We start from the raw sequence: 19,142 nt of genomic DNA on the forward strand, positions 1-19,142 counted from the left end.
TGCAGCATTATTTATAATAGCCAAGACTTGGAAGCAACCTAAGTGCCCATCGACTGATGATTGGATAAAGAAGATATGGTATATATATACAATGGAATACTACTCAGCTGTAAAAAAGGATAAAATTGTCCCATTCACAACAACATGGATGGACCTTGAGGGTATTATGTTAAGCAAAATAAGCCAGACAGAGAAAGACGAACACCATGTGATTTCACTCATATGTGGAAGATAAACACATGAACAAAGAGAACAGGTTAGTGGTTACTGGAGGAAAGAGGAGGTGGGCGTGTGCACAAAGGGTGAAGTGGTGCACCTATAATATGACTAAAAAATAATCTACAACTGAAATTTCACAAGCCTGTATGTATATGCTTTTAAAGGAAAGTGCTAAAAGCTGCCTGTTGAGTCCAGGAGAGCAACAAAAGGTCCCCCTGAGATGTTTTCTTGTCCTTTGGGGAATAAGGGCTCCTCATCAGAGTGTGCTACAGTTTCAGTGGGAGATTCCCCTGTGTTTCCATAACTCTCTGAATAGAGCTCTATTTTTTTTTTTTTGAGGAAGATTAGCCCTGAGCTAACATCCGCTGCCAATCCTCCTCTTTTTTGCTGAGGAAGACTGGCCCTGAGCTAACATCTGTGCCCATCTTCCTCTACTTTATATGTGGGATGCTGCCACAGCATGGCTTGACAAGCAGTGCATAGCTCGGCACCCGGGACCCAAACCAGTGAACCCTAGGCCACCGAAGTGGAACATGCAAACATAACCACTGCACCACCAGGCTGGCTCCTGAATATAGCTCTATTATACTTACCATAGTGTATTAGTTTGAACCATACAAAACTGCCAATATCCAATCCTTTATTCTAAAACAATAACAATTTCATGCGGTCCTCCCTAACTATTTCACTTATTTTATGTTTCTTTCTACTACAGTATGACCTTTCTGAGCTTATTCATCTCATTATTATTTATCTCTGAGCTTATTATTATTTATTTTTGCAGCCAAAAAAATTGATGTCCATGATTATCTTTTAGTGACATGGAAAAAAAGCTTTATGTTATTTTTTAAAGCCTGAAAGAGAATACACACACATATATACATACATTCACAAAGTATGTAAAATTCTTGAATACAAAACAAGTATTTTAAGACTTCTGTCTTCTTTTGAAAAGCTGACTTTAAATTCAGTTCCAAATAACAGAAGCTAGTCAGAGTACTGAGGGTGGAGTGTGTCTAAATCCTGGTCAGAAATATGTTTCGGTTCAATTCTTGCCCAATTCTAGTTCCAAGAATCTGACTTCCTTTAATGATTTTCAGCTGTTGATGTAATGTGCTCATGTCACTTATTTTGTTCTCCTCACCCTCTTTGTTGCTTTTCCTAGCATGGAATTGAAGAAACAGCCGCTGAATGCAGGAGACTGGGCGCAAGGGCGCATGCCTTCGTGGTGGACTGCAGCAACCGAGAAGATATTTACAGCACTGCGAAGAAGGTGGGATCTTACATTTGGTTAGAATCATATTATGTCAGAGCTGGGAGGGATTCTGGACATGACCAGTCATGATGCAGACAAAGCAACAGAAGTTTTGTGATCGCCAGCTAGGGGCAGACCCAGAAATAGAACCTAGAACTGAGGCCCAGACTTCAGTGTGTTCTTGAATCTTTTAGGGAGCTGGTTAAAAAATAAGCACCCAGTTGGGGCTGGCCCTGTGACCAAGTGATCAAAGTTCCACGCACTCCTCTTCAGCGGCCAGGGTTCGTGAGTTCTAATCCTGGGTGTGGACATACTCCACTCATCAGCCATGCTGTGGAGGCCTCCCACATACAAAATAGAGGAAGATTGGCATGGATGTTAGCTCAAGGTGAATCTTCCTCACCAAAAATAAATAAATAAATAAGCACTGTAGAGGTTTTTCTTCAGTAGGTTGAGGGCTGGTCCCAGGAATCTGCATGTTTGTACCCTATGCACCCACACCTCACCCATCTGTTTCTTTTCTTTTTTTTTAATTCTCCCAACTAAAAAGTGATTTAATTCCTTTGAAGAATCCTGCAAGGTAGCTTGACTAGACAGCAGGCGGGACAGTCCAGTGCCTCCGGTGGGGTGGCCAGGGTCTTCCACTTGCCTGTCTTTTGGTCCAGCAAGTAGGCCTTTGAATTGAAGGTGGAGTCCTTTTTCTGACATCGCTGGCTGTGGTGACACCCCCCACACCCTGCCCTCTCCAAGGGAGCATGTAGCATGGGACTCATCCAAAGGGCAGTTGTTGGGCAAGAGAGGCAGAGGGATGGTTGTCTTGTTGGCCTTTATCTTCTGCAGGTTGATTTCTGCCAATGGCTGTGCACGCAGAGGATGTTGTCTTTATAAAAAGAGAGCAGGGGCCAGTGGTTGAATTTAATGGGGAAGGTGATACTCTGGAGCACTTCACCAAGCACTGCCAGGTGACAATGTACAGGTTCTGGTCCTCTTGGTAATCACAGCTGTGGCATCCATAGGGCTGCTCATCTTCCCAGGAAGGCACCAGGCCTTCTTGCACTCATCATACCCATAGATATTAGAGACATACTGCCTTGGGGCAATGCTCCCACCCACTGAGTACACTGTCCCCCGGTAAGTCACCATAGTGTGGAAGACAAGCCCAATTGGCAGGTCAGGCAACTTGCTCCAGGAGTTGTCACCCATGTCATACCACCAAGCTGTCATCAGCCCTGAAATCTGGTGAGTGGTGCCACCAGAGATGTAGATGTAGTGACCAGCAGAGGCGGCACTAAGTGCTGCTGCCTCATGGGGCATCTCTGAGAGCTTCAGCCACAGGTTCTTGGGGATGGTATAGGCCAGCATTCCATCGTTGAACTTGCCTTGAGCCTTTTGGCCACCTAGGATGACCACTGAATCAAGCAGGGCCCCTTCCTGCTGGTAGCTCAGCAGGCTGGATGGCCTCTCCTGCTTTCACTCCACAAAGACTCAATCAGGGTTGTGTGGGCTGCGTTGTGCTCCATGCCCCTCAGCTTGTTGCTGGCAAACATCAGCGTCTTGTTGGAGATGGCACTGAAATTGATATAATAGAAGAACTTCATGAAATACTTCTCCTGCTTATCCTTCCAGAAGTATACCCAATTTATGAGTGCGCTGAGAGCCTGGTCCTTGTTGAGCGCATGAAGGTTTTCATCTTTGAAGCAGGTGGCCGAAGATGACAGGTGGACAGCACATGAAGTCATCAGGCTGCATGAAGCCCTTAGGATTGGCCCAGTGGTGGAGGTTGTCACCAATGCCAGAGCAGGCCAAGTCCAATAACTCTTTGAGCGCAAACGTCTCAGCCAAGATGAGGTAGCGCCAGCAGTTGACAGGGTTAATGGACTTAATGAGGAAGTCATTGCAGTGGATTCTAAGGTGTGTTGTGTTGAAATACTGGGCCTCACGAAGGAGCTCCTCCGCATTCTGCTCTAAGATCACCACCTTGCCACCACAGAAGTAGTCCAGGAGCTGGTCCACCGTGGCCAGACTCAGGTAGTTGGGGTCAACGGTGATAAAGAGCTCACCGGTGGTCTTCACATCACCACTAGAGATGAGTCCCTTCGCTACTGGAGAGACAGCAGCCAGCACATTGTGATGTGCAAAGAGGATATGGTGGTCCACAGTCAGGGCCGTGTCCCAGTACTCTCTGCATCACCTCTGTTCGTTCAGTTTCTGCAGCATGAAGCTGTCGTAGCTTTTCTCGGTGAAGTCCCGTTTCATGGTACTTCTTGCTAGCTGAGACAGATCAGCAGCAGCTAGTGGAGAAAATACTTTCTTAGGCCACTGGAATTCAGACTGATGGTTGTTTGCAGAGAAGTTGATTGGGGAGGAGTAGAGGGTGGGAGAGAGGATGATGTCATAGAGTGGACGAGGTCATCACAGTGCAGACCCTCCTGAGGCCTTTCTCAGACGCTCAGGACCTTTCTCCCCTCTGACGTCTCCAACTTGCCAAGGCCAGATACCCTACGGGGACCTAGTGCCCAGGGCCCAGGGCTCAGGAGGCAGCTCAGAGATGGGTTGCAGCTGCCACCTGGGACCTTCAAACGTCAGTTCAAGGCTGCTTCTGGAATGTCAGAGCCAGTTGGGCAGGGAGTGGTTAAGGAGGGATGAGGGCAGGCTGCTCCTGGTGCTTGGCCACAGGGTCCCCCAACCCTGCGTGGGCTGGGGCAGGGGCGGCAGCGGGGAGCGCAGGCAGCGTCGGGGCGGAGCTCGGCAGGGCCGGCCTGGGAGATGACCACTGGGGCTGGTGGTGCGCGGGGCAGCACTTCCACTCCTGGCAGGGCCGCTGGCAACTGCTCCAGCTGAGACTGGACTCTGGCCTGGCGGGCACTGGATAGGCTTCGCCCCGCGGCAGCCCATCTGATTCTGATGCAAGTGAATCCTTGGATGACACTGCAGAATCACTGGCAGAGTTTTCTGAAGCCCAGTGAAAGAACTGAATTAGGAATTTAGGAAAACCTGTTTATCAGGCTCTATTTATTTATTTATTTTTTTTAAGGAGGATTAGCCCTGAGCTAACATCTGCCGCCAATCCTCCTCTTTTTGCTGAGGAAGACTGGCCCTGAGCTAACATCTGTGCCAATCTTCCTCTACATTATACGTGGGATGCCTACCACAGCATGGCTTGATGAGCAGTGCCATGTCTGCACCCAGGATCCAAACGAACGCCGGGCCGCTGAAGTGGAACATGCGCACTTAACCACTGCGCCAGCAGGCCAGCCCCTATCAGGCTTTAATGGTAGATAGATCTATTTCTATGAAGCATGATTTGCCTCTTCTATATACAGATGAGATGTGCTATATATAATGGGGTTTCACTCTGAAGGCATTCATGCATGTACTTGTTACCTAAATACTGTAATAGCAGGAAGGTTCTTAGACTTAGCTGGGCAAATTCTTTAAAATACACAGTCCTGGCCCTCTCTCCTGGACATTCTGATTCAGTCTGGTGTAAGGATTCCGGTTCAACCAGACTTGCTTAGGAAATTTTAGATTTGGTGACATTTTTAACTTCTATTTTTAGATTGTAATCTTCTGTTTCAAACTGATGCCTCTTTATTATTGATGAGACTTGAGCTAAGTCAAAAGAAAGGGTAGAATTTACCAAGGCCACTGGTGGGAAATGGCTTTCCTGAAGGCAGTTACAGTAAGAGCAAGGCCTATAGGTGAGAAACATCTGCATTTAGCAATAAGTATTTTACTTAACTTTACTTAAAGAGACAATGAGTCTCCTTCGTAGAGATGAGCGCTCTCTGGTTAATACGAGCTATATCACCTTGGGCAAGTTACATAACCTCTCTGTGCCTAACTTTCAATTATAAAATGGGAGTTAACGCAGTATTACCTCATAGGGTTGTTATGAGGGTTGAGTTAGTCATGTTCAGTTCTTAGAACAGCACCAGGCACTCAGTAGTCACTTTCTAAGAATTAGTTATTAGTACTATAATAGAAACACCAATATTGTCTGTATAATTTTGTTATTAACCATTGTTAACGGAATTTACTAGCCCAGCATCCTTAGTTACCTAGAAGGAAAACTTTCATCTCCAGACTCATCCGGGAAGAGGCTTTTCTGGAAAAGATAATTTTATTATTTGGACTTACCCCACGTATTTCAACCACAGTGTTTTTACTGACGTTGTTCTAAGGTAAACTATATGCTTAAACAGAGTACATGCAATAACACATGATTATCAGACATTTTGAAGTAGCTATTTTGATATGGCTATTTTGGTATCAGGACAATTTTATGCACCTAAGCAATTAAACTCTCGGATTGCTTTCGTTATTAAGAAATGTGCAAAGCAGACATTTACACCCTGGAGAGACAATAGGTGATGACGGGGAGCTCAAGGTTGAAGGAAGGGTCAATATAAAACAGTAATTTGTATTTTGAGTCACATTAATTTGGCGACATTACGGCAACTTTATCAATTCAGCCATATAAGATGCCCTGTTTTTCTCAATAACTTAGGGGCATTATTCTGAACAACAGTTTTCATGTTGTACTAGACATGTGGATATAGTTACAAATAGAGTTCATCAAGGGCCAGATAACTTAGCTTGACGTTAATAATCTAAATAGAACCTGATGAAATTCAGTTCTGGCTGATGAGCCTCCAGCGGTGGCACACTGGCGTCCTGCTGAGCTGTTGCTGGACCCTGCCCTGGCGTGCTTTCTCGTTGAGGTTTGAGATCTGTCTTGGGCTCTGACCAGAGAATCTGGGAGAGTCCCGCTCCAGGTGATCTTTCATATTGAAGCCTTGTGACCTTAGGCAAGAGACAGCCATTCTATGTTTCACGTTTCTCATCTTTAAAATGAGCATACTAAGAGTTGCTACCTCATAGAATTGCTGGGCGAATTAAGTGAGATCAATAACGAAGTTGTGTAAACTGCATAGAACAATGAAGGGCTTTAATAGGCTATTTGCCACCTCCCCCTCAGTCCCCCAACGCAGGCAACGCTATCTACATAATGGTAACTCTATTAGTAGAAGCTAGCTTTTATTTGGAACACAATGTATAACAAAATGCACTGTAACTCTAAAGTCCATCCACTGAGAAGCCTAGTTACTCAAAGAGCCATAAAAATATCAAGTGAGATGGTTCTTGCGTTACTAGGCCCTAAGTCTGCTGTCACTTGGTGGAGACAGGTTGGTGAGCAATAGAGGAAGTGATCACACAAATAAAGAAATAGAAGGTATGGCCAGTTGAATTGTATAATCAGTTTCACATAGTTCCCCATAATAGTCCCTGCATTTGCCCATTAATTTTTTTTTCTTGCTTACCTTTTAAAGTAGTATTTAAAAAATACTGATGCTTTTTTGTCACCAGTTATATTTTTGTTAACCAAATGCCTCTTGAGATGTAATCAATAGAGCAAAGTCCAGAGATTAAATTGCGAAAGAAAATTTCTGCCAGTAGACTTACAAGCAGACCTATTTTGAAATTAAGCACCTAAAATTAAAAGGTTTTTTTGTGTGTGTTGGCATATAGATTATGTAACTACTTTTTCCCCATATCTAATAGAAAAACACATACTTTTGTAATAGTCATTGCATGCAAACCTACTCTCATACCTCTTAATAATACAGATTTTTCTTATTTTGTTTTTAAAGGTGAAGGCGGAAGTAGGAGATGTTAGTATTTTAGTAAATAATGCTGGTGTCGTCTACACATCAGATCTGTTTGCTACACAAGACCCTCAGATTGAAAAGACTTTTGAAGTTAATACACTTGCACATTTCTGGGTAAGTAGGATTTCTTTTACAAAAACATTCCCTTTTCTAAAGCCCAAAGATTAAAGTAGAGCTTTCAGCAGACATAAGGACATATCAAATCAATACTAAGTTTTGGATTGATCAATACTAAATCCATACAAAGTTTTCTCCAGGTACCAGGAATAACATTCTACACAGAGATCATTTTTTTGTACTACAACCAAATCTCACCAATCATTCTTCCTCCTCTCTCAAAAAATGTTAATAATAATAATTAATAATAATAATAAACTTCAGGTGTTATGTATGTTTTAATTCTCAGCTAGATCCTCAAATCTCTGTGTGAGCCTACTTAGAGATGAAAGAAGGGATTAGGGATCATCTGAGTCATCTTCTGTGATGCTATCCGAGGTGACCCCAGTTGACTTTTAGATTATCATGAGACTCAAGCCTTGTGTTATTTTCTGGCCCCCAAATTGCAAACTTTATTACGAGCCTCACCATTCAAAGTCTCAAATAATATATAAGGCAAGATAATGAGAGTTTTTGAATAGTCTAAGTATTGCCCAAATCGCCAGTTCCTAAGAGTCCCTCATAGTTTTCTTGGATGTGAATTCGGAATGAGTAATCTCAAAAGAATATTGAGGTTGGTGAAAATGCAGTATTGTTTTATGTTACTATTCCCAAGTTATTGACATCCATCTTTGTATATTTTTTGGCTTACAAGTTTGCCTGTCTTTCCACCTCTATTAAAATGTAGGGCATTGTCTTATTTGTTTCTGAATCCCCAGCAAATAGTAGGTGTTCAATAAATATTTATTGCGTGAATTATTCCGTGACTACTGGAAGATTGCCGTTCACTTCAGTATTTTGGTGACATAAAGAAACTGTTTTCTAACAATTTCACATTAAATGTAAATCTTTTTCATAACTTTAGATTATTATACCTACTCAATATATGAGATGATAAAAGACATCAGTGACAAAAAGTGGAGGATCTGGGGACATGAGAAGTTAACAATTTAAATGGCAGGATTTTCAGAGCTTACAGTATCCATTGTTTTGCTTAGTTTTTTTAATCTGGGCATCCTATCCACTTGCCTTATGTTACTGCATTTGGCAAATAATTTCGGTTTTTTCGTTTATGCCAAGAGCAATGTTAACAAAATATACCTTTGGTTAGAAATATTTCCAATAGGTTTGCAAATCAGAAATAACAACAGTCTTTTCTTTTTTAATAAAAACTATTTCTAGACTGCAAAGGCATTTCTTCCAGCGATGATGAATAACAATCATGGCCATATTGTCACTGTGGCTTCAGCAGCCGGGCATACTGTGGTCCCCTTCTTACTGGCTTATTGGTATGTAAACATGTGTTTCCTTCGTTGGTTCCTACGTTTAACTTATGTGTGATTTCTTACCCTGATGAGAACTCCCGTTAAATGATGATAGACTTGAAGTTGCTGAGATAGGCAGAAAGAGTTGCACCAAGTCTCTTGTACAGCAGAATTAGTCATCATTGATGCCCTCCGAGGATGACCTTTCTAGAGGTGGCTGCAGGGAAATGATCCAGTTAGAAGCCAACTGCTTAAAGCATTTCGCATCCCTTGTAGCAGCAAGGAATTACGAGACAAGAGCAATATTTTTGTACCATATTAATAATTTTTAATAAAATAATTTTGTGGAAACAAAATAATGTTGAGATAGTATATTCTGGAATTCTAAACATTAAAATCATCCAAACAATGGAATTGTTGTAAAAGAAATTTTAGTAGTTATCCACTTAAAAATCCACATCAGCGTCCAGCCTAGTGGCACAGCTGTTAAGTTTGAATGCTCTGCTTCGGTGGCCCAGGGTTTGCTGGTTCAGATGCCAGGTGCAGACTGATGCACCGCTTGTCAAGCCATGCCGTGGCAGGCGTCCTACATATAAAGTAGAGGAAGATGAGCACGGATGTTAGCTCAAGGCCAGTCTTCTTCAGCAAAAAGAGGAGGATTGGCAGCAGATGTTAGCTCAGGGCTAATCTTCCTCAAGCAAAAAACAAGGAAGATTGGTAACAGATGTTAGCTCAGGGCTAATCTTCCTGGGGGAGTGGGGGGATGGGACCCACGGCACTGTAATGACTGAAGAACTTACTGTGGTAAGCAGGGCACAGTAATGGTGTGCTCCACTGTATGCTATAAAGAATGGATCAGTGAGGCCACTGCAGCCAAGGCAATCCTACTGGTTGCACACGCCCTCACAGTTCTTGGTCATTTCTGTATTTTAGCAAATAATAGCTCTTAAAATGTTGAATTATGATTGTGCAAATAAATATGCATATGAATAATGCTCAAATTTGTTTTCTACTATTGTGCTTTTTTGGAACTAAGCATATAAATTCTAGAAACAACATATAGTTGTATATATAGCTATAGATTTGTGTATAAATATATAGACATAGGCATGGATGGGTAGCTTGTTTCCATATGAGATATGAGCATATGAGCCTGGCAGCAGCACCTGCAGCTATCTTTCATCAAGGAAGTGGAATACGTGCCAAATTGTATTAGTCCATGATGGCTGGGGGCGCATGCCAAGCTTCACCTGGCTCTGAGAGAGACAGTGTGCAATCTGGACACCACAGGTCTGCTCTGTCCTGCTTTAGCAGTTATTTCATCTTTGTTTTAGAAACTCAATCCAAGTCTTTATATATTTTTTAAACTATTAGAAAATAAATATATGTTCAGTAAGAAAGAGAAAGAGAGAAAGAAGACATGGATGAACAAAAAAAGAAAATAAAAATCACGCGTCTTGCCGTTACCTAAGAACAGCCATCTGTAGGTGTGGTCGAGTTAAAATGGCGTGGTGTATATTCTTGCTAACTTGTGTGTTCTTTTCGTTCATCTCTATCTCTTTCCTTTCTTACTGAACACTATTATTTGTTTTCTAATAGTTTTCAAAATAAATATAGAGCCAGCCCTGGTGGCCTAGTCGTTAAGATTCAGTGCTCCCGCCGCCACAGCCCAGGGTCGTTTCCCAGTCATGGAACCTCACCACCCACCTGTCAGTTGTCACACTGTGGCGGCACGTAGAGACCTTAACTAACAACCAGGACACGCAACTATGCGCTGAAGCCTTAAAAAAAATAAATGCATTAAATATAGACTTGGATGGAGTTTCTGAAAAAAGAGGAAATACCTGCTGACATGGTCACAGAGCAGACCTATGGTGTCCAGGCTGCATATTGTCTCTCTCAGAGGCAGTTTAAGTTTGGCAGTGAGCCCTTAGTGGTCAAGGGCTAATACAGTTTGCCATTATTCCACTTCCTTGATGAAAGGTAGTTGCAGGTGTGCTCCCTGGTTGTTACATGACACTCCACTCCCTGCCAGATTCTGTCTCAGTCTCCAGGCATGGAGTTAAGCAAAGAGGACACTTCCTCCTTCTCTTGCCATAGTAAATACTGTAGCTCTTTGGATTCGGATTTGATTCCAGTCCACTGAGTGGTTAGCAGTGAAAACCAAGAGAGAGCATGCTTTGTGTGAGAAACAAATTTATTTTAGTGTCTACTGATGGTGCTTTCAGCAGAAAGGTTCTCATCGAGCATTATCAAAGCAGGAATGACACACACAGGTATGCAGGTTGGGCACCACACAATTCTAGAGTGCAGTGTTCACGTCCGGGACCTTTGAGATTAAAGAGATTTTCCAGCAGATGGCAGTAAAGTAGCTTAAGAAGAGGAGTGGCTTTCTCTGATTCACACAAAGGCGCCATTTGGGCTAATAGGCAGGGTTGTAACCACACGAGTGGTTTGTACACATCCAGCTTTGGGACAGATCTGTGGTTTGCTTGCCCTTGCACACCTCCTCTTTGGATCCTCAGCTCTCACTGGGCTGAGCTGCTGCAGTCTGTGACCCTGATTGACCACAATTAGCTTCAATTCAGTTCACTGGTTTTTGCTCAGCATCTCATCAATGGTAGGACTTTCACAGAGACACACTGAAGGCTTCTCCCAGCAGAAAGCAATTTTATCAGCTGTTGTTATTAACAATTGGGCCACTAAACTGAGACACTGCTTCTTAAAACATAAACTTTTTAATTGAAGTATAGCATACATTTATAAAAATGCAGAAATTATAAGCGTACAGCTCAAAGGGTTACCACAAAGTGGGCACATCTATTTAACCATCATGCAGTCAAAAAACAGAACATTAACAAGACCCCAGAAGCTCATTTTGGAATTCTTCCCAACCACCTTTCCCTCTTTCCTTCCCAAAGATAACACCTATACTGACGTGTAACACCAGAGATTAATTTTGCCTCTTTTTGGTCTTTATATACATGAAATAACACTGTGTTTGTGAGAGTTTTCCGTGTTTTTGTTGGTAGCTGTAGTTCAATCATTTTCATGCCTGTATAGTATTACATCGAGTGACTAGACATTAATTTCTTTTTCCATCCTACTATTTATCAACATTTGGGTTATTTCCAAGGTAGGATTATTATAAATAATGATGTTATGAATCTTTATTCAGTCACTTACTAACTTTGTATGACCTGTGGCAAATTACTCAACTTCTCTAAGCTTCATTTTCTTCATCCATAAAATAGGCTAATAATAGCAACAAACTAACTCATCAGGGTGCTGTAAAGTTTAAATGATATGATGTTAGGCACTCAGCATGGAACCTGGAATCCTGCAAATATTCAGTAGCAGGAGGGTGCCTGTTGGTATCACATTCCAATTCCACTTCCCTATATTACACAAAATGGGAAGGTCCCACCTCTCATTTTAGCTTCCAGAATTCTCTGCCCCAGTGGAACTAATCTTGTATGCTCTGGCTCCTGAGTGTTAAAAGTTACCAGTATGGGAGGACATGGCAAAATTGAGTCATGATCATTAACTTGTAATGAAATGTTATTTAAGAGAATAATTTGAAATAAGAAATATTAACTCAACTTATTAATAAGAAATTTGATGTAATGTTACAAAGTGCAGAAAAAAATCCACTCACTTTTAGCTTTCATATATATGTCTAAAAACAAATCCACTCTAAAGTTCAAAACTGTAAAATTTCTTTAACACACTCAAGATCGTTAACTCTGAGTTTTAATATATTGCTGCATTTTTGGTTCACATAAGAAAAATCAGAAAATACAGTTTAGTTAAAGAAAAAGAGAAAATTTACTGATACTCTCACCAAGCAGAAATAACTAAGGTGAGCATATTGTAATTTTTTAGGACATTTTAAATGCAGATATATAGTCATGCATTGAAAAAAATCTACGTACATAATCTTGCCCTTTTTTAATTTACAATGATGTTTGGCATGTTAATAAATATATATGTGCAATATCGCTTTCAATTCCTGCATGGTATGCCCCTGTACATATGTGCCACTATTTATTCAATTTATCCATTATTGTTGGGTAATTTATTTGTCAGGACGCTCCCAGTTGCAAGGAATGCAAAACTTAGACTGCCCCAGACCAAGAGAGGAAGTTTGGGGCTCTAATTCAAGTCTCAGGCAGACCGTCCTCCTCTGTTGGTAGATGGCCACCAGCAGTTCTGGAATAGCCTTTGAACTCCACGTCCAGCAGGTGGAGGAAAAGGCATGGCTTCCCAGTAATGCCTTTAAACGTTCCAGTTCTAGAGTTCACTCTAACTAGACCAACTTGGATCCAGCCACTGTCTGGAGAGGAGAGGGGGGCGTTACCTGACAAAGTCAGTGATGCTTCTGGAACAAGGGAATGTGAACACCAATGGGCAAAAACAATAGCCGCCCACTGCAGAGATTTAGAATTGTTTCTAGCTGTTTGCCCTAAGGAACTATAGACCCCAGGGACTGTCTTTGAATATAAATCTTTATAAACATGGTCAACTTTTTTCTTGGTATAAATGCTTAAAGGAGAAATTACTAGATCTAAGAGCATGACATATTTTTAATGAATTTGATACCTTTTGCCAAATTGCCTTCCAGAAAAGGCTGCCAATTAACCTGTGCTTTGGAAAATAGAAAGCTATGGAAAGTTCTCTCTCACTTTTTTTTTCAAGCTTAGACATGTATTGAAGGCTTAGAAAGAAAAGATTGCTAGTTCAATTATATGAAATGAAAATATTCTGTATGTTGAAAAACAACTCAAACAAAAGTTTCCTCATATCCTTACCATTACTGCTAGGCAAAAATGCTATCTTGTTTTACTTTACATTTATGTTCATTACTTTTTTTTTTTTTTAAAGATTTTTATTTTTTCCTTTTTCTCCCCAAAGCCCCCCGGTACATAGTTGTGTATTCTTCGTTGTGGGTCCTTCTAGTTGTGGCATGTGGGACGCTGCCTCAGCGTGGTCTGATGAGCAGTGCCATGTCCGCGCCCAGGATTCGAACCAACGAAACACTGGGCAGCCTGCAGCGGAGGGCGCGAACTTAACCACTCGGCCACGGGGCCAGCCCCTTATGTTCATTACTTTTGATAGAAAACATTTTATATGCATATATCTATTGGTGTTTTTATTTTATAAATTTTCTGTTAATGTTCCTTAGCCATTTATCCATTAGAGTATCGTCTTATTCATTTATAAAAGTTGTCATATACTAACGGTTATCCTTGTCTTATATGTTGCAAATGCTTTACCAGTTTGTCACTTGTCTCTTAGCTTGGTCGGGAGCTAATTAATAAAGTTTCGACTATATCATTTAGAGGCCTGGTTTGTCGCCCAGCTTTAAAGCCTGATGCTACCACTTTGTTCTGTGTCTTTGGGCCAGTTTTATAACCCTCTGTGGCCTCCATTTCATTTTTGGTAAATCGGGATCATAACGGTATTTATTCCATAGAATTGTTGTAAGGATTAAATTAAATAATGCATCTGAATAACTGAGGACAGTCTCTGGCATATAGTAATCAATTTTAGATAGGATTATTTTTGTTTGTGTTGTTTTTCAATGTACAGAAGTTTTGTGGTTTTTTTTGAGGAAGACTAGCCCTGAGCTAACATCTGCTGCCAATCCTCCTCTTTTTGCTGAGGAAGACTGGCCCTGAGCTAACATCCATGCCCATCTTCCTCTACTTTATATGTGGGACGCCTGCCACAGCATGGTTTAGCAAGCGGTGCCTTGTCCGCACCCAGGAGCTGAACTGGCAAACCCCGGGCTGCCAAAGTGGAACCTGCGCACCTAACCACTGTGCCACCGGCCGGCCCCAGAAGATTTACATTTTATACAATTGAATCTAGCAATGTTTCTTTTAAGACTTCAATATATGTCTAAGCTTTAAAAAAAAATAGGTGAAAGAAAAATTTCCTCAGCCTTTTATTTTCCAAAGCACAGGTTAATTGGCAAGAACTTACAGCTGCTTTGTATAATTGCTAATCCATTCAGACTTATAGAAAAAGAATCTGATAATTAATGCCACTGAATTGTACACTTAAAAATGGTTAAGGGGCTGGCCCCGTGGCCGAGTGGTTAAGTTCGCGTGCTCCACTGCAGGCGGCCCAGTGTTTCGTTGGTTCAAATCCTGGGCGCGGACATAGCACTGCTCATCAAACCATGCTGGGCAGAGTCCCACATGCCACAACTAGAAGGACCCACAACGAAGAATATACAACTGTGTACCGGGGGGCTTTGGGGAGAAAAAGGAAAAAAAAACGGTTAAAATGGCAAATTTTGTTATAAATATTTTTGCACAATTTTTAAAAATTAATAATGTAATATTCCAAAAACCATTGAATTGTACACTTTAAATGGGTGAATTATATGATGTGTGAATTTATATCTCAATAAAGCAGTTCTTTTTTTTTTGAGGAAGATTAGCCCTGAGCTAACTACTGCCAAACCTCCTCTTTTTGCTGAGGAAGACTGGCCCTGAGCTAACATCCGTGCCCATCTTCCTCTACTTTCTATGTGGGACGCCTACCACAGCATGGTGTGCCAAGCAGTGCCATGGCCGCACCTGGGATCCAAACCGGTGAACCCCGGGCCACTGAGAAGCAGAAAGTGCAAACTTAACCACTGCACCATCCAGCCGGCCCCTCAATAAAGCAGTTTTTTTAAAAAGCTAACTGGGGAAGTAATGTCCATGTAGACGTATGATTAATTTCCCTTCTCCTTCTGAATGAAGGAGTTGTGACAATAAGAATTGCTTTGCATTTTGATTCATTCATTTGACAAATATTTATTGTGCACGTATTACACAGCAAACACTGGGCTAGGCTCTGGGGCTTCACTGGAGGCCAAAACAGTCATGGAGCTTAAGTGAAAGGTATGGGGGACAGACATTAAAAAATTCACCCACATGAATATTTAATTACAAATCCGGGGCATGCTATTTTGGAAAACTGAAGATTACTATATAATGGAGGAATGATTTAAACTAGGGTTCAGGAAAGGCCTCTTGGAGGAAGTCAAGCTGAGACTTAAAGGAAGACTAGGACTTATTCAGGAGAATTTTCCAATAAATTCCATGAACATATAGTAAATAATGAACAGCCTATAGTGACATTAAATTTTGTGGAAACGGCAACAACGAAAACAAACACCTTAACAATTTTCCTAACAAAACATTTAAACCTACTCAATTCTCACTGATGAATGATGCTGGGATGCAGTAAACCTTCTATGTCTGTGCTTTTTAGGCTTCAGTATGCCTATAGAGTTACCTGAGGATGGGCTAAAATGCAGATTCTGATTCAGTAGTTACCGAAACCAAAGGGAGATGGCCTCCAGACTCTCCACAAGTAGTGGTCACACAAAGTAGGATATATTTGCAGCAAATAGGAGACCATGAGGGATCGTTTCCAAAATCCTGGTGTCGCTGAACAAAGGGAAACAGGGACCTTTTATTTCGGATGGAGGATGAATATTCAAAAGGCAGAGGTGGGCATCCACTTGCGCAGGCTCAGTTGGAAAACTTGCTTCCACATACACTGTAGGTTACAGTAACAAGGCGCAAGCATGTGTGTGTCGTGTTGCTCTGGTGGGTGGGGCTTGGTCTGGTTCAGGGTGGTTGCTGATTGCGTCTCTTAAACAGTTAAATGCTTCCGAACCCACCCTTGAGTTCCTCGGGGCAGTTAGTCGGTGACAGTAGGTCTGGACTGGGCCCTGAGATTCAGGCGCTGCCCATGCCGCTGGGCAGAGGACCACGTTTAACTAAGGAAAACAGACGTCTGAAGTCAATAGATGCAGCAGCTTTCTTGAATTATTTGGTGACCTCTGTTTATTCGCAGTTCGAGCAAGTTTGCTGCTGTTGGATTTCATAGAGGTTTGACTGAAGAACTGGCTGCCTTAAAAAGAACCGGAGTCAAAACAACGTGTCTCTGCCCTAATTTCATAAACACTGGCTTCATCAAAAACCCGAGTACCAGGTAAGCGGAGACAGAAATGGAGACAAAAGGATTGGCGATTGCTATGAATATCAGCTATTGTGTGGGTTTTCCTAAGTATTTTAAGCCTTGAAATACCTGATATTTGATGCCCTTAGCTCATCTCAGTCTCGGCTTCTATAGATTGTGGGAAAACGGGTGGAGAGATAGAGAGGGAGAGAATTGTATATAGATATAAATATGAATGATACAGGTGAACTTGCAAATCCTCCCTTCTTTCTTCCCCTAAGCAGTGGTTCTCAGACTTCCATACACATGGATTTCACCAGGAGTGCTTGGGAACCACGGAGGGCCCCACTCCCAGAGGTGTTGATTTATTGGGTTTGGTTGGGATAGGGTAGTGGTGGAGAAGGGGGCCTGGATCTCTGTATGGTTAACAAGCATCGTAGGTCATTCTGATAGAGATAACCCAGGACCACAGTGTGAAAAACACATTCCTTCAGTGATCTAGTCATTATCCTCCAAAATGAGTATCAGACCAGAGTCTTTCCTTGGTTAACAAAGAAAATTACAAAGGATCAGCTCTGAGGTTAATTTTTCATGTTTCCTATCTTTGGGAATAGCTTTAATGTCTTTGTAAATATGATGCATACTTTGTTTTAATTCCAACATGTAGAATAATACAAATAAGAAAGTTTCTTTTTAAATTTCCTTAAACCTCTCTGTCCGGTGGAAACTACTCTTAACATTTTGATGAGCGTCCTTCTAGACTTCTCTCTAAGTGCAGATTAAATGTCTGAATTTTGTATAACTCGCATATATGGCACCTAGGGTTCTGGAAGCAGTAACTAAGCTGCTTACTTCCCTCAGCGTTATGATTATAGGCAACAATACTGTATTATAAACTTCAAAGTTGCTCAGAAGCTAGATTTTAATTGTTCCCACTACAAAAAAGAAATAATCATTCGATGTGATAGAGACGTTAGCCAATGCTACGGTGGGAATCATATTGCAATATATAAATGTGTCAAATCAACACATTGTACACCTTAAACCTACACAATGTGATATGGCAAACATATCTCGATAAAAATAAATTAATTCATTTTTTTTAAAAAGAGTTCACTAGGGGCCGGCCCCGTGGCCGAGTGGTTGAGTTCACACACTCTGCTTTGGTGGCCCAGGGTTTCACCAGTTTGAATCCTGGGCGCGGACATGGCACCGCTCCTCAAGCCATGCTGAGGTGGTGTCCCACATGCCACAACTAGAAGGACCCATAACTAAAAATACACAACTATGTACCTCGGGGCTTTGGAGCAAAAAAGGAAAAATAAAATCTTAAAAAAAAAAAAAAGAGTTCACTAAAATTGACAGGAGGTGTCGAAGGAAGAGGTGAGTACCATCCCTGAGGATAAAATTTGCCAATTTCTTCCATTATTTTCAGGATTTAGATACTAAAATGATATATTTCATTCAGACTGTCTTTCAACAGTTAAAAATAGACACCATATTTTTTAAAATCATAATCGTATTTTTTACCCTTGGCCCCTGGACAAGAAGCCACAGAAGCTAACCTTCATGTGGGCAAGGGTGCCCTCTCCTGGCAAAGCTCTACTAGTACAATCGGAAAATAATTGGGAAGCTAGCTGGCGGGGGAGGGAGGGAGGGGAGTGTAAATAGAAGTTGGCATGATTCCAGCCTAATGTCGGGAATGTAACCCAGCTAAGGAAGGGTCCGGGGCCTGGGCCTGCCAGGTGAATCCCTTTGAAGATAAGCTGATACTAGAGTGGATGCCAAAGGTAAAGTTGGTTTTAATCTAGACTCTTAGTTCTTCTAATTAGAGGACAGAGAGATCCTACTCTGATTTATATTTTGGACACTAAATAAATTCCATAATTTTCTTAAACCTCATGAGAATACTTTGCTTCACAAGACAAAGTAATTTGCCCATAAGTAGAAGAGCTGAGATTCAGACTAAACTTTTCCCGTTTTACACGGGTACAGCCTTTCTGAAAGGAGGAAGCTGAACCAACCTCTAAATGACTGACTCAAAATAATTTGTATCATATTAATGTTGGAACTTAAATTCACTTTTAAAGCACATCAGACATGTAGCTTCTTGATTCTTATATTTACACATCTAACACTTTGCAAAGAAGTGAGTTTACTGTGAAGGTTATAATGCAGCATTAACCTGAGTTATTGGAATTAAGTGTAATTAGGTGTTCTGAGTAATTTTTTTTGACAGCTGAGTTATTTTTGTTAAACAAACTTGGATATCAAGAAATCGTTTTATTAAAAGCATTTATTGGTGCCGGCCCAGTGGCATAGCAGTTAAATTTGCACGCTTGACTTTGGCGGCCCAGGGTTCGCTGGTTCAGATCCTGGGTGCAGACCTATGCACCGCTTATCAAGCCATGCTGTGACAGGTGTCCCACATATAAAGTAGAGAAAAATGGACACAGATGTTAGCTCAGGGCGAATCTTCCTCCAAAAAGAAAAAAAAGCATTTATTGAAGGCCTACTAAATTACCACGTACCCCAGTAGGTCTAATACCTTGCATAAACCACCTCTAATCTCTAATCCAGGAGGGCTAGATTTGGCCCGGGGGATAG

The 19,142-nt window shown here is 41.5% G+C and overlaps 1 protein-coding gene and 1 pseudogene across 1 annotated transcript in view; one reads left to right on the top strand and one right to left on the bottom strand.

Annotated features, from left to right (window-relative positions):
- The window catches only part of HSD17B11 (hydroxysteroid 17-beta dehydrogenase 11), a 38,071-nt gene that overhangs the window by 9,560 nt on the left and 9,369 nt on the right, over nucleotides 1–19,142 (top strand). Inside the window, exons 2-5 of the mRNA XM_014842432.2 lie at nucleotides 1,385–1,492; nucleotides 7,129–7,260; nucleotides 8,485–8,591; nucleotides 16,431–16,568. Coding sequence (XP_014697918.1) covers nucleotides 1,385–1,492; nucleotides 7,129–7,260; nucleotides 8,485–8,591; nucleotides 16,431–16,568 — 485 coding nt within the window. The remainder of the gene's footprint in view (nucleotides 1–1,384; nucleotides 1,493–7,128; nucleotides 7,261–8,484; nucleotides 8,592–16,430; nucleotides 16,569–19,142) is intronic.
- LOC106831943 (calicin-like) lies at nucleotides 1,888–3,880 on the bottom strand (annotated as a pseudogene).

The sequence above is a fragment of the Equus asinus genome, chromosome 3 (assembly GCF_041296235.1).
Source record: "Equus asinus isolate D_3611 breed Donkey chromosome 3, EquAss-T2T_v2, whole genome shotgun sequence".
In the NCBI taxonomy this organism is placed as follows: domain Eukaryota; kingdom Metazoa; phylum Chordata; class Mammalia; order Perissodactyla; family Equidae; genus Equus; species Equus asinus.